General features: G+C 34.1%; 1 protein-coding gene across 1 annotated transcript; it reads left to right on the forward strand.

Annotated features, from left to right (window-relative positions):
• Window positions 1–260: 260 nt before the first annotated feature.
• On the forward strand, window positions 261–27,888 carry LOC148281092 (uncharacterized). The gene is made up of 5 exons (XM_088227288.1): window positions 261–346; window positions 18,434–18,613; window positions 20,681–20,837; window positions 22,838–22,938; window positions 27,494–27,888. Exons 2-5 carry the CDS (start codon window positions 18,458–18,460, stop codon window positions 27,587–27,589), a joined length of 510 nt encoding a protein of 169 aa, XP_088083414.1. The 5' UTR covers window positions 261–346; window positions 18,434–18,457; the 3' UTR covers window positions 27,590–27,888.

Below are 27,888 nucleotides of genomic sequence, written 5' to 3' on the forward strand. Positions count from 1 at the left end.
TGAATACAAAATTATATAACATATGTCGATTCACCCTAAGTTTGCAGTGTTGCGCCGTGTGAATTTGGACGATACATGTGAAATGGCCTATCGATTAAATTACTTATGACTCTAAATTATTTAGCTACTTACGACTGTCGATTTACCTGCTCATCACGTGTATTATTTGTTGCTTTTTTTCAGTAGCGGATCATATCATGTGTCACGCGCTTTTCTTTTGTTTGCAAATGGCGGCTGATGAGGTGTGTTTGTTTAGGCGAACGTGGAAGCCGTCAGGGTGGCCGGACTGGTCACCTCTCTCCTCAGCGTCACTGGGCAGGGGGCGGGGCCCAACGGCGCACCAAGAGTTAGTCACACCACCATGTCCCTCGCACGACTACTCTCTTTCAGCACCACCGCATTTTTATTCACTGTCAGCTTGCGATGCGCGTAACCGGTTAAAAATATCGAACAATTCGTAAAACCTACTTTTTTTTTTCAACTTATCACAACAGAAATGGAGAACATTTTTTGAGAAGAAAATATGGAAGTCCAGGCATTTACATGGCTTATAACTTGCCACTAACCACTTTACGCACCATGTAACATTCACTATAATGCATATTTTTTTAATATCCGTATTTCTTTCATTCTTCCAACGGTTGATTTTTGTGTAAATAAAATATTGTTAATTTAACAAGTGAACACATTTTTTAAATCTGGGAAATTGCTTTACGTTGGTATTATTACCGTAACCGATTATCACTCTCATAACCGATTATTAGCGATTCAGCTATTTCAACCCGGTTACGCACATCACTACTGCTATCACTTATCTCTACACAGCAACTTTCTTCAGCACCACGGGACGAGGACAGGGGACCACTGCCTACAGAGTCACTTCATAAACCGCTCTCCCATGATTTTCCTCTCGCAATCACTATTTTCAACCTTAGCCAACTCTGCACATTCGCACCTTTTATTTTAACTATACATTTTTGAATTGTAACCATACAATCAAATTGATGAACGATAACTAGAAAAATGCCAGTAAATGACGTAATATTAAAAATTGGAATGATGATAAAACTTTACCAAAGTTTTATGATACGGAGAAAGATATTAGGTAGCGTGTAAAAAATATTTATGTATGGCCGATCGGCAAGCTGTGTGGAAACATATTAGTACTTAAGGTGTTTTATTTTCTCCGGTTATCCCTGTGTAAACAGTGTGATTTCTAGTAATCGGTTCATTTGATTGTATGGCGATAATATTGATTTATTTCTCGCTTTCATTTTGCATCGTTTTCGAGAATGCTGGTTTTTTCGCCATCTTGTTTTTAGCTTACTATTAATCTTTTTTCTTCTTGAAATATACCTCCCCAGCTTGCTGACAACTTGACACCTCCCCCACTAATCCGAATTGTATACAATATGTAGTATTAAGGTATTTTGTAAGAAGAATGAATACGCCGAATCAAAATTTCATATTAAATGTTAGTTTGAGTTTTTGTTCGATGTTTTTCCATCGAAGGAAATATGGAGGTCTAGTCATTTACAAATATTATCGTCATTAGTTGGTTTAAATTATCAAATTACATATTCGCCATTTTGCCTAAGTTTATTCTTCCATATATAATCCATCGGTAAAAATTCATTTCTTTAGGAGCTTCTCCCTGAAGAATTTTATCTGATAATCTTGACAAACTGCTTTGTGGAAATAATCCCGTGCTTAGCGAGGATTTTATATGCCAAATATAGTTTTACTTATTTTAAGTTCAGAAAATATTTTTGCGAAAGTCTTTGATTCGCTCTTCTCACAAAACACCAATTTTTGTTTTATCCAATTGGAATATTTTAAATAATAAATAATATATGAAAGTTACCACATTTCTTGAAAATAAAAATATTATTAATGTGTTTGTACCTATCCCATAAGCTAGGGTATGTAATACTAACGTTAATTTTGAACGTTTAATTTTATTCGTAGTTCACAAGTTTTCTGTCATTTTGTAATTAAATTAACTAGTCAAAAAACGTATGTTTTTACAAACCACAGATCACGTATATTTAATTGTAAGCAAACAATTGTTACGACGCCAGCCGTTTAAAAGTTCAAGTCGGTGAAGGTCAATAATTTTGTATCATAAATTATTTTTGAACCCTATTTATTAAACCACGATTATTGATTATTATTAGGGTGACTGTCCTGTATTCCAAAAATGTGTTCGGGGTTAATCGCAGGATTATTGAATAAAATTATTTTCTCACTTGTATGAAGGGTGTCAGTGTAATTTTACAAAATAATTAAAATCATAATAATTAATTACATAATTATATGTTTTTAATGTATATGCAATAAACACTATGGTAGAAATGGATTTTGTAATTGAATTTGACACATTTAAATCATTAGAAATTGTAATATCGTCTTGGGGAAGAATGACAATATGAGGGCAATGGAAGCAGAAGAGTTAAATTCCATTAAAATCGCAGATTGTTGAATTGAAGTTTTAAAGTAACTCGTTTATTGCCATTAAATATTATTTTTAGTATGAACGAAACCGGTAGCAAGATCGATGTCGATAACGCGTTATCTCGTTCTTCAACCCTAAATTCTGATTTTTAGATCATAATATATGTACAGTAAAATGAGCTCAGGATTGGTAACCTTAATTACAAAATAAACAATAAAACGGGTAATATACAGTTTTTTTCTTTTTAAATCATTACAATTCTATTAAAATTTGTACAGTATTATTTGTATATATTATACCTTTGTATGTAAAGTTTTTATATTTTCTCTTAATATCGTTGGATTGGAAAGTTTATAATATTACTATTCTTTAAAACCATTACTATTCTTTAAAACCTCTATTTATAGAAGGCATGTGCATGCAGAATGAAAAATATATATCCTAAAATTTTATGTAAACATTCTAAAATTTTGTGTAAATATCCTAATATTTTATGCAAATATCTTAAAATTTCATGTAAATATTCTAAAATATATTGAAAGTACTTTGAAAATAGCCAACTCTAAAATATAATGTAGTTACTTTATTCATTATACAGGTATTCTTAATTAATATTTCATATACTTTTTTTTAAATGCGTTAGATTTAACGAGACAGCTGAAAAGATAGTAAACAACAAATACATGTGTTACAAAATTTATGAAATTGATAGGAATTTATTTTTATTTTTAAAAATACCGCGATTTTTCTGTGAGTGTTAGTCAGTGCCCGGGCGGATGAATACTTCAGTTATGTATATGAAATGGAAGCTGATGGCCAATTTCAAATAATTGCCAGGAATCCGACCCGGGTCCTCAACCTTGGTAGACGAACGCCCACTACGAGGCACAGAACTATATTACTACAGATAATAGCACAGAACTATATTTTTCATCCGGTCGGACACTCGCCTAAAATCACTATTATATTAGAAAAATCGTTTAAATTAATGGTAACATTAACTTTTACCTCAATAATTTGTCTTAAAAAGAATTTAGAGATAAATTTATCATGGTAATAACAATACATTATCTCTCACAAATCAATACATTAATTCTCAAAAAATAAATTGTCCGGTAAATATCCTAATAATAATATAAAGATGGAGAGAATTATCTTAAAATAGATTGTTTTTATCTCTCATTGTACGAGCAACATAGGAAAAAGGGTGAACACATATTCAATTGAAGTCCCATCTTTTTTGATTTGAACATTCATTGAAATATTCGTTATTGCGGTTTCAGTTTACGAAACTTACAGTTTTAGCTAATGGGGATTAAATTACTGAGATAGCAGTTCGCCAAATTTTAACGTATGAAAATGGCCCTGATTTAGCGTTGATAACACGATAATATGGCTCAAATTCCTGTGCGCGAGTATAAGAGACAGACGCAATCAATCAATTATATAATATTAATATTATAGATGTGTTAAAAATAAAATGCTAAGTTGCCCTTCGGTCAACCCTCTAGATTTCTACCAAAATCATTTGGCGCGTGAATTTGTCATCGATCTATGGACGTCAAAAGAAATATAATGATAAAATAATAATAATAATATTCCTGGAATTTAATTACACGCATTCATAAAATTCTTGAAGTTAAACCCTACTTTTGCGATTGTTTTCCTAACATTCATGTAAAGCTAAAAATCTGAAACACTATGCAGTACCTTTTTAAATAGGATATACTTCACAGCATTCACATTACATACTCGATATTTACATTAAGAAATGTACGCTGTTCGCTGTACGCTGTACGTTCTATTGAATACAGAGTCTGTTTTACTTCTATAGATCAGTCTAGCGAGATTGCCTTTCATATCTGGCCATAAAGTGCTCGGGGGAATACGATATCATCTTGCCGTGTATGATGTATTAAGGAGTAATACAACATATATGCGAGTAGAACTAGAACATGAACTCTCCTATATTTATCTTGCCAAAGGAGACGATCTTCAGTAATCCTCAAATCTCCAATACTAGCTCACAAATCTCCCGACTGACGATAGTTTGAAGATAGTAATCAGCTGCCGATCCATTGTCTCGGAAAATGTTCTTTGAGCCGTGAACTGTGATACAAAATCCGTACTGTCTGGAAATATAAAAAATATTTTACGCTTCCTTCGCGCAACGTTAAATATTTAAGAGAAACTTGCACTTCCATAGATACGTAATATTAAGTAAAAAGTATCACCTCACAAATCAAACATAATTCGTCACCTCGTACGGGTTTTATTAGATTTTTGGCTTTTTTCGTTTACCATGAAAACGATTTTTTCAAACAATGAAAGCACTCCCTCCACACACTTCAGCCGCTTTAAAAACCTTTTCCTAGAGTCTTCCTCCAAAAAAAAAATTTTGACTGAGTTGCGGTTTTAAGTATCTACTGATTTTAAAAAGATATGCGGTAGGTAATAATTTCGAGCAATAGGTATTTGAACATTGTCTTTCGGACCGATTTTGATGTTTTATTTTAGAAAGAGTATCAGAATGAAATTTAATCGTTCCATTCCATTTTCGTTTTTTTTGTTATTCATACGTCCGAAGACGGCAGATAAAGCTGGACACTTTTTTGAGTTTTTGGATAGTCCCAGCTCCCACAAGAAACAATTTCTCAGAAAAACAAAATGACAGAGGCCCCAGAGGATTGAAGTAAATAGTAAATATCTACAGATTGTTATAAAATCATTGTTCTAGTGCCATAATCCAGATAGAAAATACGAGACTAAGTTTGTATGAAGAAAGGTAAGACAGCGTTTCCTCTTCACTTCCCTTTCACCGTCAATTTGGAATTTTATAAGAAAGGCTTTTGTTTGAAAACAATTCAAATAAGAGGAATATTACACATTAGGAAAGCTTTGAAAAATAATGTTCCTTTGATCAATAACCGAACAACATTTCAATATAGCCCGTTTAACGATGTTCCATTGTTATAGTCACCCTATAACTATTAAACCCAAACCCCTCTCTTTATCCCCTTCCGCTTTTTTCAACTATTTCTCCCACACTATAAAATATTTTCATAGGCTAATCAGTGCATGTAACGGTTGCTGATTAAAATGCATGTCGTGGTGGTTTTATATTTTTGTGCAACAGCTATGATGAAGGTGTATAGCGGGTTTTGCATGTTGGTTCAATTAGTGTCCTGGCGAAGAGACGGGTACGTCTCGAAACCGGTAGACATAGAAAAGTCGGTATATGGTTTTACACAAATATTTAATAACGTTTAGTAAAATGTTTGACCATAAAGTTAACGCTTTAAATATTAATTATAAATACTAATTACCTACAAGCATCTCTCTATCATTGTATCTATTATATATACGGTAATGCAGTCACAAGTACTCAGTAGGTACCTAGTCGGAAATGTAAACCTCTGACCCTAAGTAGTCGCGACCAGGCGGAGTAGTGGGTAGTGGGTAGTGGGTAGTGGGTCGAGAGTGCGACTAGTGGTTGGTAAGAAACTAACACTTAAAAACAGAGGAAAACATTAAAAAAGAAGCATCTCACAGTAATAGCCTTCATGTGGTATATGTTCTTCCAACTTCTCTCACATCACTAGTTTTATCGAGACAATGGTTTATGATTGTCGATACAAGATCTCAGTCGAAGAAATAGACTACCTACCTTAGATGAAGTATGTATCTGTGTCCGGCCGGGGCGAACCGTGTATAGAAGCGATTATGCGCAGCTTACCATTATTTTTGACTATCCATAATAATGTTTTACGGTAACTTTACGTACGGAAAAACAAACAAATAATTACTATTTCTTATAAATCATTGCCACCATTTGTATTTTTCTCCAAATACAAATAAAAATATTAATAAAGATCGCCTAGCGCCAGCAATGAGCCAAGGAACTGGCCGATTACACCAGCTTATTTTTTCTTACAAATAAGTGTACTATATTTTGAACATCTTAAACCCAGTGGCGGGATTTTTCCCCTAGAGTAAACTTGCACATAACACAAATTCTTTAAAGAATCTCGATTTGGAAAACAGTATTTCAAACATTATTTCTTAAGGATTATTTTTCTTTGAGATGATACTTTTAACATATGACTCGCAATACATGTGGCGCTCGACGCGGCCGTTTTTGACGTTATTCATTTCTAGATCAAATCAGCCAGTTGACATTTCAATTGTCATGAGAATACTTAATACTGACTCAATTCATGGTGCTATTTTTTTAAAACTTTTATATAAGTTGTGTTAAATTAATGGATAATATGGCTACATAATATAATATATCACGACGTTACGTCGTTTGAGTTGATTTCATATATGAACGTTGTTGTATCCCACAAAACCACAGAAAAAATAGCAATTTAAAGTACATATTTATTCATTATTTGTGTGGGTACAAATAAATTATATGTTTTTTTTGCTTACCCGTAAATAAAATCAACGTTTGCCACTGGTGTCCGGGCGGTTAAAAAATATAATTATGTGTATGAAAAAGAACCAAAACCCTCGACACCATGCCCCCCATCAGGAAAAGGGGAATCGGGAGAAGATAATTCCTTCTCGCTGTATAGTCGTGCATGCGTTCGCCCACCATGCTTTAGGGCTTAGGTCCATGGACATGGACCTCTTTACCAAAACAGAGCCCTCACATGCGGCTTAAACGCAAAATCACACAGTAATCCGATAGGTAATATCTACGCAATAAATACGCGTTACGCGCATAGTACTGCACATACGCGCACTCAGATTCAGAATGAAAAATTAATGAAATTAAATCATTAATCAGAATCCATTCTTTCAGATTTACATAGTATTTGTATGTGCGTGCAGAATCAGAATGAAAAATGCGATCTTCGCATACATGATTCGAATCTGATCCGTTTTCTGTCCAACGTACAGTTTTAATATTTCACAAATATTCAACATTGACGGTGCTGAAAATGTTTCGGTCAAAGCAAATAAAAAATTGAAATAGGATTTTTTTAAAAGGAACAACCCCTCAAGACTCTATGTTAGAAGCTTGTCAGCATGCGGGAAAGAGAATATGGAAGGAGGTTATGAAAATACACCACAACACCCAGACCAATTATGAGAATGATTGTTCTTGGATTTTTTCTGCAACTGGTAAGAATCGAACCCGCGAAGCCAGTTTCACAGTTGGCCGTCTAACCAACTGCGCCGCGGTGCATGTCGAATTAATATTCAAATTGAAAATTAAATTTTTACCTGAATACACCCTCAGTGATATTCAGCGTAATAACGATATTCATCGAGCGGAGGTAAATGTTTCCGAAAAATCAGCAGACATATTCTGTCACAATTTAGTTTCGTAAGTTCGTTCGTGCGTCATATATCCATCCCATTCTAACGCAATCAAAACTATATTTCGCTCTCGTCCCTTCTCATACGATACGAATGAATTTACGAAATGAATTAGTTATAGCATAAGGCCACAGAATCAAGGCAACTCACATTATGTACCCTAAAGGATTAAATATTAAGTTGCCGAAAGAAATTAGGGATCGGTATTGGGTCTATCGCATCGTTTCGTGGGACGGCGATAGTTTTGTTAAAGTCTGAACTAATATAATTTTTTATGAAATTATTATTTTTTAAGTTTACTGTGCTATTATTAAATGTACGCTAAAATTATTTAACTACGTAATAAGGAATATTAATACTAGTTGTTATTTGACAACTATATGAATAGCATTACATTACGGATCTGTAGTACCTACCTGTATAGGCCATGTAGTATGTTTTCGCCTACGGCACTATTTAATGGATCGTTTAACTATATTTTATGATCACTTACATTATTTCACTCGCTTTACCCGAATGCTTTTTTCGTTTTCTAAGTGACATAAATGTATTTAGAGACGAGTACCATTCGCGTAAAAGAAGTATTATGACCGCGTTTACGATTTTAGGAAAGACGTAGGATATATTTATGGCTTGCTTTATGAAGCATTCTTTAATGGGGCTTTTATTGTTAGTCTGAATTATTATTTACCTCCGATAAGTAATAACTTCAATTACATATCATTTTACTACCACATGTCAAGCCAAAGACGCAATCAAATGGTGAACACCATAAAACTTAAACTTTTAGCTTGAAACTATCATCAATATTTCATTTTTGTGGTTTCATCGAGAATTGAACCTAGAATCCCCGTGCGCGAGGCAACTATCATATCGATACGCACCGTAGGCGGTTATTGATATTATAATAATTTTGGTGTTTTTAACTCAAATTTAGTAAGTTTGTGCTTGTAGGTACTGATTGTCTACACCCTCAGAGTAATAATGCGTGAACCTATAGAGAAGCCCTATCACTATGTTTCATAGAACGCAAACAATGTTGGTTTGTTTCGTTTTATTTGACAACATAAACATAACGGTTCGATCGGGCGCTTTTGTAGCTGTGCTTGGCTTTGTTTGTAAATAACTTGGATATTTACGTTATAATAAATAAAAGTCGACTATGGTGAATTGCAGTATGTTTGGTTGCAGCAGTAGGAGCGTCAAAGGTGTTAAAGGAGTCAGTTTTTACAGGTAATGGATTTCGAATATTTTCCCATGATTTACATTGATTTTTGGAATTTATTGTCCCGACAGGTGTATTATGTTGCTTAAAAACTTTCCTTATATCAACATATTTACTTTAGATACTATTTTTTCTCAATTTGGGAGATAAATTTGTGAATTAAAGTATGTTTACTGTTGATAATGACAGTTGATTACGGGCAATGAGTCGGGGCCGCACTAGGCACCCATATAAAGTTTGAGTTTTCATCAAGTAGAGGTCTATTCAAATTTTATTCAAAAATAGCAATGAAGTTGCATCTAAAATGATGTGTCCAAATTTCAGGCCACTACGACTCGCCATTTCGGAGATGTGACGGACAAACAAACAAACTCAACACTGGACTTTGGTTCCATGGAGTTGGAATTTATGTCTCAATAAATGTAACATAAGTTTGTGAATAAAATGTAATGAATAAAATGAATAAATAAATAAAATAATAACACACACACATGTATTTTCAGTTTTATAAAATAAATATAGGCGAATTATAGAAAAATAAATTGGAATAACTTGGCAATAATAAATACACAGGTACATATTAAAAAATATTTACAATGCTAATTACTATCCATTTGGCGATTCTCGGCTTGAGTACGGCCCATTATTTTGCTGCGAACTGAAGCTAACTTAATACCCAATAGTCATAGAATGGTTTTTTTTACGTTTGGGCTCTTCTATAGCTTGGCGCGTTATTACTCTGAGTCTACAACATATCATTTTATCAATAAATCTTCAAGTTATTTTGGTAATTAGCTTTTAGAGGGATATTATAATTTAGCTGTTAAAGCGCTTTTAGAAATTTTAATTGGTGGATTCCTATTAAGAATGACATGAAATTACGACTTACTATACGCATAGTTAAAAAAAATCATCTATAATGATTATATATTTTTTAGAAGCCCATTTACCACTGGACTGACGTGTTTTTATAATTAGGTTGGAATATTTTATAGAAATGTTGCACTTTTCGGGGAAAGAAAAATGCGGTATGCGAAGATGGTAGATGCGGATTTTTAACTATTTTTATAGCCTGCGGCCAAACGAACTACAGCAAAGTAAAATCCTACCTTTGAGAAGTCGGAAAAGGGGATCAGGGATAGGAATCCGGATGCGAAAATCTCCATGTCTTTTCTTCCGGGTGGTCCTTCGGATTGTCGACGAACACAGGACACAGAACGTTCTCAGACGTCTCTTGCGTTCCGGCAGTTAAATAGTACGCGGGTAAGAATATATCTCCAAGGATTAGTTAGAAGGTAGAAGATTAAAAAGGAGTGCGAATGCGGGCAGATGAATTAAAGAGAGGCATGCGGATGCGTACAGACGAATTAAAGAGAAGAATAAAACGAGATTGTTTTTGTTGGTTAGTATAGATATGAATAATTGTTCCCATAGCAACCGTAGCTACCCATGGCCATAGCGACGAGGAGAATAAATAAACATTTGGGAACTAAAAGTTGAGAAGTCACAGAATAGATGTACGATAGATGAACCTTCATCAACTGACGGCCCATCCAGCCACAAACCACTCAATCCCATTAACCACTCGCGCATCCAATAGTGTTACCATTATATTTTATTTTCTATTGTTTATTTGTTTTCATGTATTTGTTTTGAAGTTCAGACTAGAATTAAAAAAAAAAAAAAGAAACAAATCAAAGCAAAACAAATCACCCGGCTAATATTATTTTGAAAATATGAAACTTTGATCAAAACATAACAAAACCTTTATATATGGGACTGACTGCACTTCAAATATATATTTTTTTTAATAATCAGATCGAAAAAATGTTAGGAGAAAAATAAAAAAGTTATCTTATTTATCTTTATGAAACATCTGAAAACATAAATTGATGGAAATTTATTCCATTATTTTCAGGTTGGTACTTGAATTGCCTACTTCGCAATCAGAAGATTTACTGCTACGATTTTTGTCACGTGTTAAAACTTTCATGAAATCCAAAAAATATCTGTCTGCTTTTCCCGAAAACTCATTTTAGTTTACCTAACAATAAATTTATAACGCCAGTAAAAAATATTGGAAAAGCTTCAATAATAAGTTGAGCTGTGGTACCGTATTATGTAAATTGGTTAGAGTCTGTTGGTTTTTAGAGTGACACGACCAAATAAAAGAACATTCGAAATCTTCTTAAAAATAATTTTAAGACTTTGACCCTGATGAATATTTTCTGAAAACGGCTTAATTGGCCTGAGGCACTTAGCGGAAGGAAATAATAAGGTTCATTATACTATGAAATATTTCGTCCCTGCTTCTTTCTTCTTATCTTTTGTCGCTCCTTTATTGGAGCTTATTATGTCGTATACGAATAACAGTCATCAGACTTCTATATCAGCAACCAGCTCCGTGCGTTCTCCAATTTAGTTCCGCACCTAATAGTTCAGATGCCTGTTCATGCGAACAAGATTCTCGACATTTCAGACGAACTGTAAAAAATGGCAAAAACCGACATCTGCAGTAAATAATCCAGTCGCTTCTTTTTAATGACAGTTGCTTTAGACCCCTAGAGGTTAGAGATCCAATTGCCTAATTTCTGTATTTCTTTACTTAGGGCCGGTTGCAGTTAAGGCTCAAAATCTGGTAACTGAAAAATTCCGTTGCATCAACATTATTTTAGTTAAGTTAAAGTTAAGAATTTTGCCACTGTAAAGGTTCAAGTTTCACCCTAAAAATTGTGGGGATTTTTGCGCAAGCACGTACTTGTTTATTTACATGTAGCAATACACATGCCCCGCGACGCGTCTTTGGGCACAAACGTTTAAATTTCGTTCCAATTTTCAGTGTGTGTGAAAGGGCGAAGCAACACTGCGCATTTGGAGAAGAAAAAAACAAAAGGGACATCGTCCTTTTTGAACTAGATAAAAAATTACAAGAGCAAAAGCTAAAACAAAATGAAGAACTTTTTACTCTAGAAGTAGAGCAAAAAGAGGATATTTTTCGGGCAACTATGGCAGCCTTAAATGCCCAGAAAGACTTAGCTGAGCTCAATCTAGCTCTATTTAAAAAAAAAACAGCATTTCAATACAGTCATAATTTAGATTTATTTTACACCAAGCCGCTGATGATCAAGTCCTGTGTTTTGAAAAATAATTAACAATTAAAAATTCAAATAATTATTAGTTCTTCACTTTTTTGACATTCGAAATCTTGCGATAAAGTCGGACTCTTCCCACAAAAAATGGTCCGTTCGTGGTTTGAACAGTTTTTTTTCGGTTTAGAATATAGGTACTCGATGATAAATTCGTCATCGGAATACGAAAAATCAGATAAAATTGTCATTTTGTGCAACTTTTCACAGATCGATCAATAGATTTCAACACTCACGACGCTTTTTTGACAGATGGCAGATCGCATTTAACTTTAAACTTAACTTTAAACAGTCCCCTGGCGGCCGGTCAAATAAAAGTAACTTTTTTGTTAATATTTAGTTAACTTTTTTTGATGCAACACATTTTGACATAAAAGTAACTTTTATTTGACTTTAGCCCTGACTTTAACTTAACTTTTATCGATGCAACCGGCCCTTAGTCAAACCACTACATTTGTGAGACACGTATTCTTATAACATAATAATTGTCTGGTACCTAAGGATTTGCATCTGTAAGAATTATCTGTTCTGTGGGTCTAAAAATATTGCAAAATTACCCTGAAACTTATTTCAATCATTGGGTATTTCTTAATTCAGGAAAATAAATACAAAAGTAGGGGGATGGAAATCATTTGAAATATACAAGAATTGAATAAAGAGATCAAATAAATATAAAGAGTATTCTGTTTACATACACGTTGTTGAGGAGTGGACGAGGTTTGCAGAAATACCTTGTCCCGGAGGAAGAAAATTTAGAGTGGACTACATTGTTAAAAGGAAGGATGCGCAACTCCACTAACCTCCTGTTGTGTTGAGGCGTGACGTGGTTCTGGAACCTTCTGATGAAGCTGTCGGTCGTATGACGCTAGCACAGCTTAGGTCTGGAGCTGGTGGTTTGGTGGATGCTGGTACGGCTCGTTTTTTAATAGTTTGTTTTGGGAACACCTCACTCGATTGGTTTAGTTTTGCACTAAATTAATGGTGGTTTTAACAGGCACGCACACTGCCTGCGTAATAATTGTTTATTTATTTATTTATGCTTTATTAAGTTAGTTCATAACATCTTAAAAACGAATATACACTTTTAATAACATTACAGTTTTTTTATCAAATATTTTCAATAACGTACTTTTTCAAATTAATTTGAAATATTTCGGTCTTTTCTATCTTTTTTATTTCTTCAGGTAACTTATTGTACAGCTTCAACCCCTTGTACAATGAGTTTTGACATTCTGTTTTTCTCCTCATTGGTAATCTTACCTTTCTTTATCCCTTTCATATGTATGACATTGTTGGGTAAATTTTATCATTGTTTTTATATTATTCATCCCCTTAATTATTTTATGCATAAAACTAGCTACATTATATTTAATTTGCTGCTTTACTGTGAGCAAGCCAATTTCTTTGTGCATTCTTTCTACATTAGAATAGATATTTCTTTCGAGTTTAATTCTCATCGCCTTATTTTGAAGAATTAGTATATTTTTAATTTCTCCTTCATTACATAAAAAAAATAGAAGAACAGTAATTTGTGTGCGGGCATATGATTGTTTATATATAAGAACACTACTCTTTACGTCTATTACATTTCGCAATCTTCCCATAAACGTTTTTTTTTGTTACATATTGAGAATGTGTTTTGAAATTCAAATATCTATCTAAGTAAACCCCGAGATACTTTATTTCGTCCACTTTATTTAATAGAAAGTGAGGCGGGTTTGAATTGGTTTATGTTGTTCAGAATTGGTCGGAACACACATAATACGCGTATCTCGCGAAATAGAAGATAGTTTTATCAAAATGGGAATAATTTTAAAGGATATGTTAGTTTATTTAAAAAATAAACACTTTTATCGTCTGCCGTTCTAAGCTGCGGGTAAAAGATTTTATATTTTTGAGCAATACAAAATCATTCAAATTGACCTCGAAGCCGACGCATCTGAAATTTGACCACCGACATAATAGTAGACTTGAAAATCGGATGTAAATTTGTCCAATCACGTTATAAATAAATCGAAAACTACGATGGCAAGCTTAGAAAAGATAAGGAAGGACAGAGGCATAAATAAAGAAAGCGACAAAGATAATACTGATTACAACTTTAGTCTTTTCAATTTTTATATATGGGGCGAAAACATGAACTATAGGGCAAAAGAACGCAACATTATATATGCCTTTGGTAGTGCTGGAGGCGTAGGTATGCTAAGAATACCCGGACAGCCAGACGCATCGACGCCTCCATTCTTTGGAAACTGAAACTGACGGACAGATCAGTCTCAGGCGAATTCTCCGATGTTTTGGTCACCTCGCAAGGAGAGAGGAGGATTGCCTGGAAAAGCTTTTTGTGGTCGGCAGCGTAGAGGGAAGAACAAGACGAGGAAGGGTCGGGCCAGATAAAAACGCACTCCGTTTGTGGCAGCTAAAATGCGGACCGCCGAGACAAGAAGAAGACTGTCATCTCGAGAGCAGGTACGACATGACGGTCCCGATCACCAGTCTTGAGGAACCGACTAGGGAGAAAACGTTATAAAAAAAGAGGTACAATTATTATCGTAGATCCATTGGACTGTAAATTCAAAAAAATATTGAAATAATTTTTCATACTCCCTTCACCGTATATGAAATATGTATGCACGAGTGGAGGCGTATAAAAAAAATTTAAAAAATATGTATGCAATGTAAAAAAAATATTCTAATGAATTTTTGACAATCCTGTACGTCGTTCTGGGTACGTATTCTGATGGGAAGCTAAAATTTATTTTCAATTTTATCGACAAAGTAAAATTAAGTTTTCTGTATCAAACAGAATATGTTTACAATTTTAGTATGTTCAATTTTCGGTTACCGACGAAATATTAGTTTATACTGTCTCAGTATATAACGATGAAGATAGCCGTTCATAATCGCGGCCCTGGCACGTTATAATATATTACGTTGTATGTACTTGCACAGTACAAAACATGAAATTATACTTTAAAATGTGAATTTTCGCGCCTCATTTTTTGGACGATTATAATAAATTTTACATCTGGGATGAGAAATGGCGACATTAATTTTCCGACACTTTTAGACTTTTTTTCCTCTAATGCCAGAACTTTCCGGGAGAATTATCTTTCTCCATAACAGGCGAACAGGCGAGGGGGATGTTCCTTCCATGTAACTCGCTAAGTAAGTCCAGATGCGAAGTGTGTTTATTTGTGTGAAGGGATTTTACTATACTCGACCAACCCGCGAATTTATGAAAAATTAATATGTTTTTCATATCCAGTCATCGTAATATATTATATAAATAGTATTACACTGAAGGAGTCATGACTGGGAGTTACATATGTGTGCTAGAAATTTCGATTTAATAATTTTAAATACCATTTTAAATTCATGGGTATTTTAATAGAGATACATAGAGAGCCCTATTAAGAAGGTAATATGGAATTCTAGGCATTTTCAGAGTAAGCTCAATGTGGCCAACATATTCAATATTCTTCGTGTGTTTGAACATCCATATTTCTTCAACATATATCCGTCAAGGATGTGATTGAGATTCTGGCGGATATCACCAACTCGGAAACGCCTGAAAATGCTTTTCAGTTTTCATACTTAATCTGTTCACTTCAGCTGTTTCCAACTTTTATGTATGGTGCTACGCCAACAAAAAAAACCGCGCCCCCTATCTCTTATTTTTTTAATAATTACAATAAAATAGAGAAATTTTAAACAATAAAAAAACAGCAATATTTTGAGTTTGTCCAAATTTTTGTAGACAAGGACTGGATTCAACTCCCCGGGGAGCTGTTAATATTGACATAATATGACAACAAAGATGAAGAACATTTAAGAGAAGGTAATATAGAAGTCTAGGCATCTACAGGGCTTATGACCTGTCATTGGCTGGTTTAAGTGGCCACTTTACACACTGCGTAACATTCCTGGCCCATGAAGAAGTATAGAAATTTAAAAAATGTCATGCGTTGCCTAGTATGTAGGTGAAATAATTCAATTAGATGAATCTCACCCGCGTAAATAAAGGTTTCAGCTCTTTAACTTCACAAACATCAACGGAGGAAAGAATCAAAGGAGTATAGATGTTTAAATATGGGCAGAATGGAGAATGTTACTCAGTGTGTAAGGTGGCCACTTAAACCAGCTAATGACAGGTCATAAGCCCTGTAGATGCGTAGACTTCCATATTACCTTCTTTAAAATGTTCTTCATCTCTGTTGTAATATGTTAGTTAAAAAATATTACAAAAAATCAAATAACGATGAACCGAATAATTACAAGGTTTTTCTACAGCATACACGTTATTGTACATTTAATTTTGTATTAATTTTTCAAAATAATTTTAATCACACCCATAGAAAGTTAATGCGAGGGTTGTTGTTGTTGGCACGATGTTTATCAAATCTTAGAGGTAATGTGAAGAGTGCCACCCGTATCTCTTTATCGACTACCAATCTATTCAATATGTCCATGTATTTATAATTTTCTCAAACTGAACGGTTTGGGTAGGTAGGAAGAAATTGCCTAAAGGCAATATGCCCGCCCTCATATGTATATTTATTGTACATGTATATAAAGTGTCACATAACATAAATAAATCTGGGCCGCGATTATAAAGGCTATCTGCATCGGTACATACCGAGACAGTATATACAACTTCTGTACTATATCTCTATTTACCTCGTTATGTTCTACCGGTTTGTCATCTCGACGACATATGAGCGAATCCACCCAATTAATGAAACCGAAAATTTAATGCGCGTTCCTTACTCAATTAAAATTTAAAATAGCTCTCATTTACATTTTAAATAGGCTTCTGTGATAAAGAGTGGTTACTTTAAAGCGATTATAAACTCCAGTAAATTCCAATTCAAGCGTAAAATGCTTGGACACGATTTTTAATTGACTTTTCACAATTATCAAGACAGTATGCTTAATTTTTGTCTGTTTTTCTCTAGCGAAGTATTACAAAGCCGGCTCTTTTGACACATACAGGTATATGTACACTCGGGAATATAGTAAGAAAGACGGAAAAAATATAATTACTTGATTTATTTTTTTATGATGTAGGTAATATTTATCAATTTCATAATACACATTAGGGGACAGGCTTTCCTTAATCTTGAAAATAAATATTCAGTCTAATTGAATATGTCTTATGGCATATGGTTATTATAAAAACGTAAATGTAAAACATTATTACAAAAACGTTAACATTCTCTTAACCCGGGAGTTCATTCAAATATACAGGAAATTTAACATTTTTATACTCACCGAAATTCAAAAGCGGCAAGTTTATTTTTAAACTACTGGAGGGTTCCAATAATTCAAAAATAAACTTGCATACTTAGGGGTCACACTTGAGACATACTTAGGGGTCTAACAAAAAAAATAGAGATATGTCTATGTTAGGGGTCTAAGTATGTCTCTATTTTTTTTGTACACGTCGATAATCAGCGTTACAAATAAATGTTCGTTTTTAACTTTGACAGCTGGCTTCTTGCTGGTTTGAATGTTTTTGAGCAAATTCTCATCATCCTTATAAAAAGGCAAGTTTTCAACGTGTTTCAGTCAAATTGGGCTTCCGGGTTCGATTTCCGATAAGAACACTAAAAAATAATGTGATTTTTCTAAAGCGGGGCGTTCTGTACTGTAATTCGCCACTGTTATTAGGACCTATTGCCTATTGTGGTGCAAAAAAAATAGCAATAATGATAATATTTAGGAATAAATATATATTATAAGACCCTTTTTTTTTTAAATTAACGTTACATAATTTCTAAACTATAGAAGATAAAAAAGAAAAGTCTCTCAAAAATGTTTTTAAAAAATAATAAAAATGATTTTAATAAAAAAAAACTATTTTGAATGGCGTCACTAGTTCTTCTGAATCAACCAACGATAGAGCGTCGTGATAGATTTCCGGTTATTACTGGTAACTCAAGGAAGAGAACTTGTGACGTCACACGCGAGTAATTTCAAAATTACAAAACTTTAAAGAATCATAGCGCTGATAATACAATCCATAAATAGATTTTTTTTAAATTGGCTCAGTTGGATAGTCCATTAACAAATAAACCATCTTTTTTAAACCACTGAACTTCTTCATTATGTCCAAAATGTGTCATGTTTTTCGTATACAATTGAGTCATTTTCCGTAGGGTGTCGCAATTTTTTAACGCGGTTATTTATAACCTGGAACTAATTATTTATTTTGGTTGGGCTTTGTTTCATTACATTTCTGAGCCGGTTTAATGTGTGTTCGGTTGGCAGCAGAGCGCCGTTGAAGAGCAGAGGCGAATGCGCAGCTACCTCGAGCGCGTGGAGCGCGAGGGAGTGCGCAAAGTCCGCCTGTTCATGGTGAGCACTGCCGCCTACGTGCTGTGCTGGGGGCCGCTCTTCCTGGTCACTCTCGTCCTGTCCACCCACGCCCCCCACCACCGCCTGGCTTATGAGGTACCTAACCATGCGTATTTGAGCTGCTCGTGTGTTAACCGTGGTAACTGAAAAAAAAAGTTTTGAGATATCGCATTTTAAATGTTTGGCCTTTTAATAAAAAACATAAAATAACATGAAAATCAAAGTCTTTTTTATTTCAGACAGGTATCAATCTCAAATCATAAAAACGAATGGGAGAAAATGTTAGATAACCTTGATAGATAACCTTACAGCAACATTTGAGATATAAGATGTACATGAACATAAATACCTATTCACTGTGCATAATATTTTGATAAACATTTTTTTTTATATAGAATCAGTTAAATCTTATTAAATACAGCAACATTTGAGATATAAGATGAACACGATGAGAAATCAAATTAAATGAAGAATAAAAACAATATTAAAAGTCAACGATTAATCACTATCATCTCTCATTTCGTGGTTTTCAAGAGAAACCATAGGATAAAACTGACAGTATATTGGAGGGATCCAGTGCAGCCATGACAATAAATTTCTTAGTTTGACAGTATCCACATTAAGTGGTGAGTTGTATTTTTGTCTCGAGAAAGTTAAATCTGCCATGACCTCTTCAACAGTTTTACCTCTTTTCGTTAAAGTAGCTTCTTAGTATTCTTCCAAAAATGCGGATTTCACAAAGATAGTTAGAGGACTGTCTGATAATGTTGATTTTAGAGAAACAGCATTTGATATGGAAAAAACGGAGCCATCTCTATAGTATTTTGAAACAGGTATTAAAGTCCTCCAATCCGAAGATACCTTGCGTACCTTCTCTTGCCATCCTTGTTACATTAAAGGGAGATACTTTCCTGGAAGTTTCAATAACCTTTTTCCGGTGCTCTGTAGAATAAACGACACTGAAATTCCTGTCACCGCATTGTTGCAAACTATGAAAAATAGTTTTTAACTGACCTGTGTGAATTAAATAAATCCAAAAATATACAATAGTCCAGTTTTTGTTCTGCCCACAGCAATAGTTAGAGAGAGCGTATGGGCTAGACTAGTAAGGCCCGGTCCGGTGACCTGCTCTGCTAGACGAGCAGGTGTCAGTAAATGCCGAGAAACGCCATGTTGCATAACATCAGCAACACTACCATTAAGTCCAACTCTCTAGCGTCCTCGTCACGAACCCTGGAAATGTGATTTTTATTATTTTATATATCACGGCTAATAGAGGGAGGGCAATGGCGGATCTTTGGCGCCACAACACCGGAACCAAACCAGCCAAGGGAAGAAAAACTTTTGACTCCAATAGGGGATTGTGCGAGGGACTAATAACATACCCCTGTAGAAAACAACCTCTTGCGAAACCTAATACCGAGCCTTGGACAAATTCTGAACTTAGGAAATAACCCGAAGACGACAACTGAGGACAGAGTTGGAGGCAAAAGTTGCAGGAGGCCAAAGCTCGATATGGGCTGTAGCGCCATCGGAGAGAGAGAGAGCGTGTAGACAATCACCTATTATATTAGCAGAATAAAAAAATAAAAAAATATGGATACAGCTAATAATTTCGTCTAAGCCTCTTTTTCCTACCTTTCCATTCCATAAAAAAGAAATGTGCTGACTCCGTAATACCATAACCATGGACCCCTCAACTGGAAAGCAATATCTAATGTTAAATAATTTAAGTTAAAAATTCAATATTAGTTCGTTCAACCAATGGCGTTGTGAAATCTTTAGTCTTAAATACCTCTTACCTCTTCAGTAAAATTTCATAAATTTGAGTCATATTCAAATCATCCTTTCTTCTCAGCAAAATTTCATACAGCGAGGTTGCAATTGAACTGGGTTATGGTCCCGTGGATTTACGAATCGGAAGACCGAGGTTTGAACCTTGTTCTACTACAACTTGATTCGTACCTAGCTTGACTACAATAGTGAACTATTTACAACTAGTTGAAAATGGCTCCCAAAATCTTGTTAAATAAGAGGAACGCGAATATTTAATTCAAAAAAACATTTCGTGTCTTCTTCAGATCACCTTTCCTTCTCAGCAAAATTTCCAGAGTTAGTTAATTAGTCCAACGGAGTTACTCATTGTTTCCGTATCTTCGTCAGATCACCCTTCACGTGTCCCACGCCCACGCAGCCGTCAGCCCGTGCCTATTCCTGTGTCTCCACCGCGCCCTCCGCCGCGCCGCTGTACAGCTCTGCTGTGGCTGCTGCGTTCGTTGGAGCCGATGGGTCCTCTCCCTCACTGCTGCAGGTACACCTGGTATACTCCTTTTCATTTTTATATTACTTACATATACCTACCGTATCCAGTTCTAAGTGTGAAATAGAACCAGAACTCTGGATGAGAGTTTTCGATTCGAAGGCTACTTTCAGAATTAGGAGAACAATTTCAAATATGTTCACTTCATCACTTTAAAAGTTAATTTCTTATTAAACTTTTGAGGAATACATATAAAGTATTATATATTTCTGAAAAGTTCATCCTTTTAACATTATAAAACAACTCAAACATTAAATAAAAAATCTTTTCAAATATATATTGAAATAATTATGCAATAAAATAATATAGATATATATATTTTTAATTCATCGAGACTTTTGACAGTCATCCACGTCTTCCCGTGCTTTATATTTAATGTCGTTTTGTAGTCTTAAGTATTCATAAAAAAACATTTACAAAAAATAGGTGCCAAAGTGCCTATCATGAAGTTATTGAGAAAAATGCGATAAAAGTCAGAAAACTAAAAACCGCTATCCATGGCGGTTGCAAATGTAGACTATTTATGAAAAATATTTTCGAATTGCTAATTATTGAATCATTTATTGATATTATTGATAGATATTTATCATTTTATAATAATAATAATAAATAACCCATCGATATTAAAATAATTTGTTTGTATTCATATTATGATCAAATAATATTTTATTGTATGAAAATAAAAATATTGTATTAAAATTTATTTCGTTTGAAGCGTTTAAGACGATTTTATATTTAAGTTTTTTTTTTATATACCTCTAAAAATAAAAGAGTTGTTGACTTTTGATCCGAAATTGACCTTGATTTTCCATGGGGCGCCGCGAGCTGTCATGTCTCGTGACGTCACGGGCATTTTGAGCAGTCGATTCACCCAAGTTCACTTTGAGAGCTCATAACTTCGTCATTTTTGGAGATATCGAAAAACTAATTTTACTGTCGTTATTAAATCTTTAAATATAACATATTTGCATCAAAATTTAAAAAAAGAAGACAACATGTAACAAAAATGATCCAGCTGCAATCCAGATTACCAACGCAGGGCAGAAACAATGACGATTGATTTATTTTCACCTTTAAAAACATTTTTAGAAACATAAGTGCTTCACTGAGTAAAACTTATGGGCTTCTATGAGAAGCATGTATTTATAAAGCCTATTGTTAACAAGTAATTGCAAATACATACAGTAAAACTCCAACTATCCGAATTAATGAGTGCCAGACATGCGAAAATCCGAATAATTGGATTAACCATTAAATTGAGGCAATATTTTGAAAGAAAACGCAATATTTACTCTAAGATCACATGTTTATTGCTTTTGTACTTTTATTGTTTTACTGCTTTAGTATTCAGAGAATTGGAATCACATTAAACTTACTTAAACATGTCCAGCCGGCCGCCAGCGCCCTTTTTTATTTGTTACTATAAAATTTCATTTTTCTTTTCTGATAACGATCCGAACGATTGGTAATCCGGATGACCGGAGTTCGGATAAACTAAGTTCTACTGTATTTATAAGAAATCTTTTTTTTTTAACATTTGACAAACAGATATACATAATATATTATGTGTATTGTGAACTTGATGAGTACACAGACATAACACATACAAAAACCAATAGTGTTACAATAATAATTAACAACGATCCTTATTCTAATTCTTTTTTTAACTCTAAAAATACTGTGCAAAGAAATCCTTTTGCAAAAGATGCTGTAACTTCTTGTTACATTTAACAAAAGACGAGATATTTTGAAATACAGGTATCTAAAAACATAAATTCAACAAGTTTACATTTACTGTTTGATTATCTATTTTCCATAATAAATTAAAATAATAATATATAATTTAGGCCTGTTATAGCAAAATATGACATCATTACTTTTTTTTATTAGAGAGATATATCAAGTTTTGTAATCTTTGTTAACTCATGCACCGCAAGAGTTAAATATCCTAGACAATATTATTGTAATTACACAATTATTGTTTTTTTTTTACGTTGCAGCGGCCTCTCCCCTTGGAGAACCGGCGTATGAGCCGCAGGGGTGTAGCCCCGAGCCCCCACCCTGCCCACCGCCGCCCCCCCACGCTTCTCACACTATGCTGGTAATTACCTCTTATATGTAAGTGTCCCTACACAACCATCCTCAAGTCCACAATAATTCATTCTCACTAACACTTAGCATTGGAGAATGGACAAACTTAGTTTTGCAAATTATCATCTGCGAATTTCGCAAGATGCATGCCGTTGGGAAAGACAAGTATTGTCTTGACCGTGTTTGTAGTGTCCAAGTCAAAAGTGAATTGTGACAGTTAATACAGCTTAGTATCAAAAAGCTTTTTTGTAGTAGTGTAAATAAATGAAATTAAAACAACTGTTGTTCGGAAGCACATTATGCTAAGAATTATCATTGGAATCATTTTCCAAAACACATTTTTCTATGCTTTTACTCAATTTTCATCACATACAACACACATCCACTTAATATTTTTGCAAGATCCCCCTACATTATTACTCCACAAGCAAGTTTTTTTATAATCAAAAATTTGTAAAGGTATGTACCATAAATAATTATTTCATCGTAGTAAAAATATCTATTACAAAACGTGTGTTTTTATAGCTATAAACTACATAGTGCTTTTTACCTAGTTTTCAAATTTTACACATTTGACCAGTACACCAATACTATAAATTTTTCACAAAGTAAATTTTTAAAATTTAGGCTAAATAGAAAATATTTTTAGGCTATATTACATCATCCTTTTCCTTTTGCATGTTGATATTTCCACTGGCTTTTCAACTAACCTGTTACATGTTTTTAATTTTAATGGGGTGAATAAACATTTATGTGTGCAAAAATCCATAAATTACTACTGCACATCGGTAAATCGTTAATATTTTTTTTATGTTAATAATTTTTCTTGGTAATTTTTGAGAAATTTAATTAAATCAACAAAATAATTTAATTTAAAAAAAACGTGATAACCTGCATATTTCAGATTCACTTAAATGTACACAATATGGTTATACAAAATATTATTTTAACAAATACATAATATGCACATCACCTTTCTTATTTATATAGTAACATTATTAATTGATTATTCACCTTTGTTCATGTTTTCATTTTGTAAATACTCGTCTTTACAAATTTCGTTACGATGTTTCACCGATTAGTAATACTTGGTTTGTGTAGAAGGTGCCCTCCGATGGACCAAATGGATGAAAATATTATAGAAAATATAGCCTAATTCCGTATATAAACAAATAAATTTATGATACCTAAGCACTTTATTTTGAAAGTGAAATTCAGTTTTTTACTTCAAATCACCCACTACAGAGTACTGGGTAATTATTTTTTGTTCCATGTACTTTGATTTTCCTTTCATTTCAAAAGACATCAGTTTTATTCCAAAATACTTTTTGTTCTGAACAATAAATTTTTGTTCTGAACAATAATTTTTTGTTCTGAACAATAAATTATTGTTCTAGGGGCAGTTTGAAAAAGTATTATTTTTTCGGACATTCTATTTTTAAAATTATTGTAACTTTTAATCTACATCTTTAAATGTTTAATTTGGTGGTATGGTAATATTATTCTAAATATGTTATAAAGTAGATAATAAATTTCATTGTCTGAACATTATTAAAGAAAACTTTTCCATTGAATTTGGTTTTCCTGGCTGGAATTGGATTGTTTTCCACTTTTTACCACAGTCTTTGTGTTTTCACTACAATATTTAATATTCAGGTCATGGCAGGTCATTCCTATGACAGAATTTTAAATCAAAATGAGTAAAATATTCGGTAAAATTTAGTCTCAACACACAATAAAGCATGATTGCTGTAAGTAAGACAAGTTTAATAGGCGCCGAGCCGTGAGGTAGTTGGTTAGACGGCCGACCGTGAAACAGGCGTCGAGGGTTTGATTCCCGCCCGTTGCAAGAAAAAATAATCTAAGAAAGATGTTTTCCCATTGGTCTGGGTGTTGTGGTGTATATTTAATTACCTCCTTCCATATCCCCTCTTTCTACCTGCTGACTAGCCTCTAAGTAGAGACTTAGTGGGTTATTCCTTAAAAATAAAAAAAACATTTTTTTGAGAGCCGTTGATAATGTTTTCAAAACTTTTTTTAAATAGGAACTTTCCAAAATCCATAGGGTGGATCGGTCTACCTTCACATTGCTGAACATGGACAATGAAAGGTCCATTTGATTTATTTGTCAAGAAATTTACGCGGGTAGAGTGAGTTTGGGAGGAGGGATTAGGAGGAATATGGTTAAAAGTAGAGAGAGAGATGTTTTCTTGAGGAATGTAAGCAGAAGAAGAAGGATGCCAATCTTCAGCCAATCCTGTTGCCATTGCATCTGGGAGATCGGGAGGTTTCTCCCCATCCTCCGTATTACAGGGCAGGAATTAACAGACAAAGAAACAAAAAAAGTATTCAAAAAAGAAAAGAAAAAGAAACACTTAATATGATATCTTGTATTTATTGTTGTAAGTTTTGGTCGGGTAGGACTAACTAACAACTAATACAAAATAACTCTACTATTGACAAATTACAACAGAGATGAAGATAATTTTAGAGAAAGTAGTATAGAAGTTTAGGCATCTACAGGGCTTATGACCTGTCATTGGCTGGTTTAAACCACTTAAGTGGCCACTTCACACACTCTTTGTTGTAATATGTTAATATTAACAGCTACCCAGAGAGTTGAATCCAGTCCTTGTCTACAAACGTTTCGACTCAAAATATTGTTGATAACTCTAGTAATTGATAAAACACTGGTTATAACACTTATTACTGAAAAACGTAGAATAATTCAAACTACTTAATCTGACACAGTTGGATATATAAACACAAACATTTGACGCAATTAAACTAAATAAACTGGGAGCAATTTGACATGTGAACTATTCTCAAGTCTATTCTACAATCGAAAACAACATAAAATAGTTGTTATTCATTATAAATCACCTTACAACTTTTTTATTAATAGTTTTTTTGCGGAAATAATATGTGGGCAATCATGTGATTTTAGGTTTTTTTATTGTTAAAAAATGGTCACTGGGTCACAGTTTTTAATATTTAATGCAAAAGTACAAAAAGATAAATATTTCATTTTAAACTACACTCGTGAGCAAAAAAATCGACTGAAGCTGCACGCTTGCGTTCAAAACCACCAAAGAAGCAGCTCAAGCAGTTGTGCTATTGCAACAAGGCCAGAGCCAACGTGAAGTCGCTCTTGCGCTGAACATGAGTCAGTCTGCTGTATCAAAAGTTTACCGTAGATACCAAGAGACTAGTAACTTTCAACGAAGATACGGTTCTGGCCGAAGACGGTGCACTTCGGAGAGAGATGACCGATTTATTGTCAGTACTGCGCTGAGAAATCGGGCTCTCACTGACGTTCAAGTCCAACGAGAGCTCAGAGAAACAAGAAGAGTACCTGTCAGTGGGTGGACAGTCAGGAGACGACTCAAGGCGGCCAACCTTACGCCAAAAAGGCCAGCTACTGGCCCTAAATCGACTCTAGCCCACTGAGCAGCCCGACTTCGCTTCGCCAGAGAGCACGTTGATTGGACGTATGACAAATGGACCTCTGTCCTCTTCTCAGACGAGACCAGAGTATGCTTTTTTAAATATATATATGGGAGTTGCATTATTTTTTACCTTGCTTATAATATACAAGGTTTATATAGGGGGTTTGACGGCTAATTGATATGTCGAAGAGATCCTGGGGGACCATGTTGTTCCCTACGCTGGTTTCATTGGAGAAAACTTCATCCTCATGCAGGATAATGCCCGCCCACATACTGCAGCTACCGTTCGGCAGTAGTTGGAAGAGGTTGGGATTTAAACTATGGACTGGTCAACGCGTAGCCTGGACTAAGCAATTGTGTGATGAGCTCAAAAGAAAATTCCGGGCTAGAAATCCTGCACCAGCTACGAAATCTGAATTGCTAGTGGCACTCACTGAAGAATGGGGTAGCATTCCCCAAGAAGATGTAAAAAACTTATTAGGTCCATGAAGAAGCCCTAAGAAGCAGTCATTCAGGCCAGGGGGGGTAACACTAAGTACTGAAAATATTATTTTTTAGTAAAATTGATGATTTTAATTTGCATTTTCATTGTAATGTTGAACAGATTTTTTCTAGAGTTTAATCTCCCTAATTTTAAATTGTGTTTTTATCATAAAAACATACGAATAATAATAAAAAAATACTACTCTTTTTAAAACTAAAATTAAGAACTTTCAGATTCTATAAACTAATATATATAATATGAGTTTTAGATTTTGCCCTAATCACTTTTGAACGCAAGCATGCGGCTTGAGTTGATTTTTTTGCTCGCGAGTGTATTTTATTGTTATTGGATGAGACAGAAAATTCTCCCGACTGTTTTTTTTCATACTTTGCCGATGGTTTGGATCAGGGTTAAGAGGACAATAACCCAGACACATTTGATTTGCATCTGAATAGCTGTGAAAAAACATAAGAAGTTTAATATATGCATAAATCCCATTTACCAGTTGTCTAGTTGAAAACAAAAGGGGGTCAAAGCTAATTGCGCTCAAATTTTATTGACATAATTTATTTAATATTTGTACAACTGAATATTATACTTTTAAAATGATGAAAACAATGATTTTGTTAAAGGGAAACTCAGCTATGATGTTGGAAAGGTGGACAGTGGGAAGTGAACAGAGCGAGGGTGGCAGTTCAGCGGCTAGCAGCGCTCAGCAAGCCGTGTAATTCCTCGGTATTACTTCCCCAGGAGGAGCAAGCCCTCGCATATCATGCAATGGAACCAGCGGAAGACTCCCCGGCTCCCTGTATCCCTCTCGGCACACTCTTCCTCTTGTAGACTGTAAAACCTCGACTCAGTATGAGAAGTCGATATCTATCGTGTGTATGTTGTCAACTCAAATCGTCCTGTCAATTTAACACGCGGTCCATTTGTGTGGTATCCTATCTTGTGTAAATATATTATAATCTTTATAAATGTTAAAATAAATATATTGTACATAAATAATTATAACAAATGTCGTCTT

This window comes from Micrasema longulum, unplaced genomic scaffold (assembly GCF_059751315.1).
Source record: "Micrasema longulum isolate JH-2025_06_02 unplaced genomic scaffold, ASM5975131v1 h1tg000498l, whole genome shotgun sequence".
Lineage (NCBI taxonomy): Eukaryota > Metazoa > Arthropoda > Insecta > Trichoptera > Brachycentridae > Micrasema > Micrasema longulum.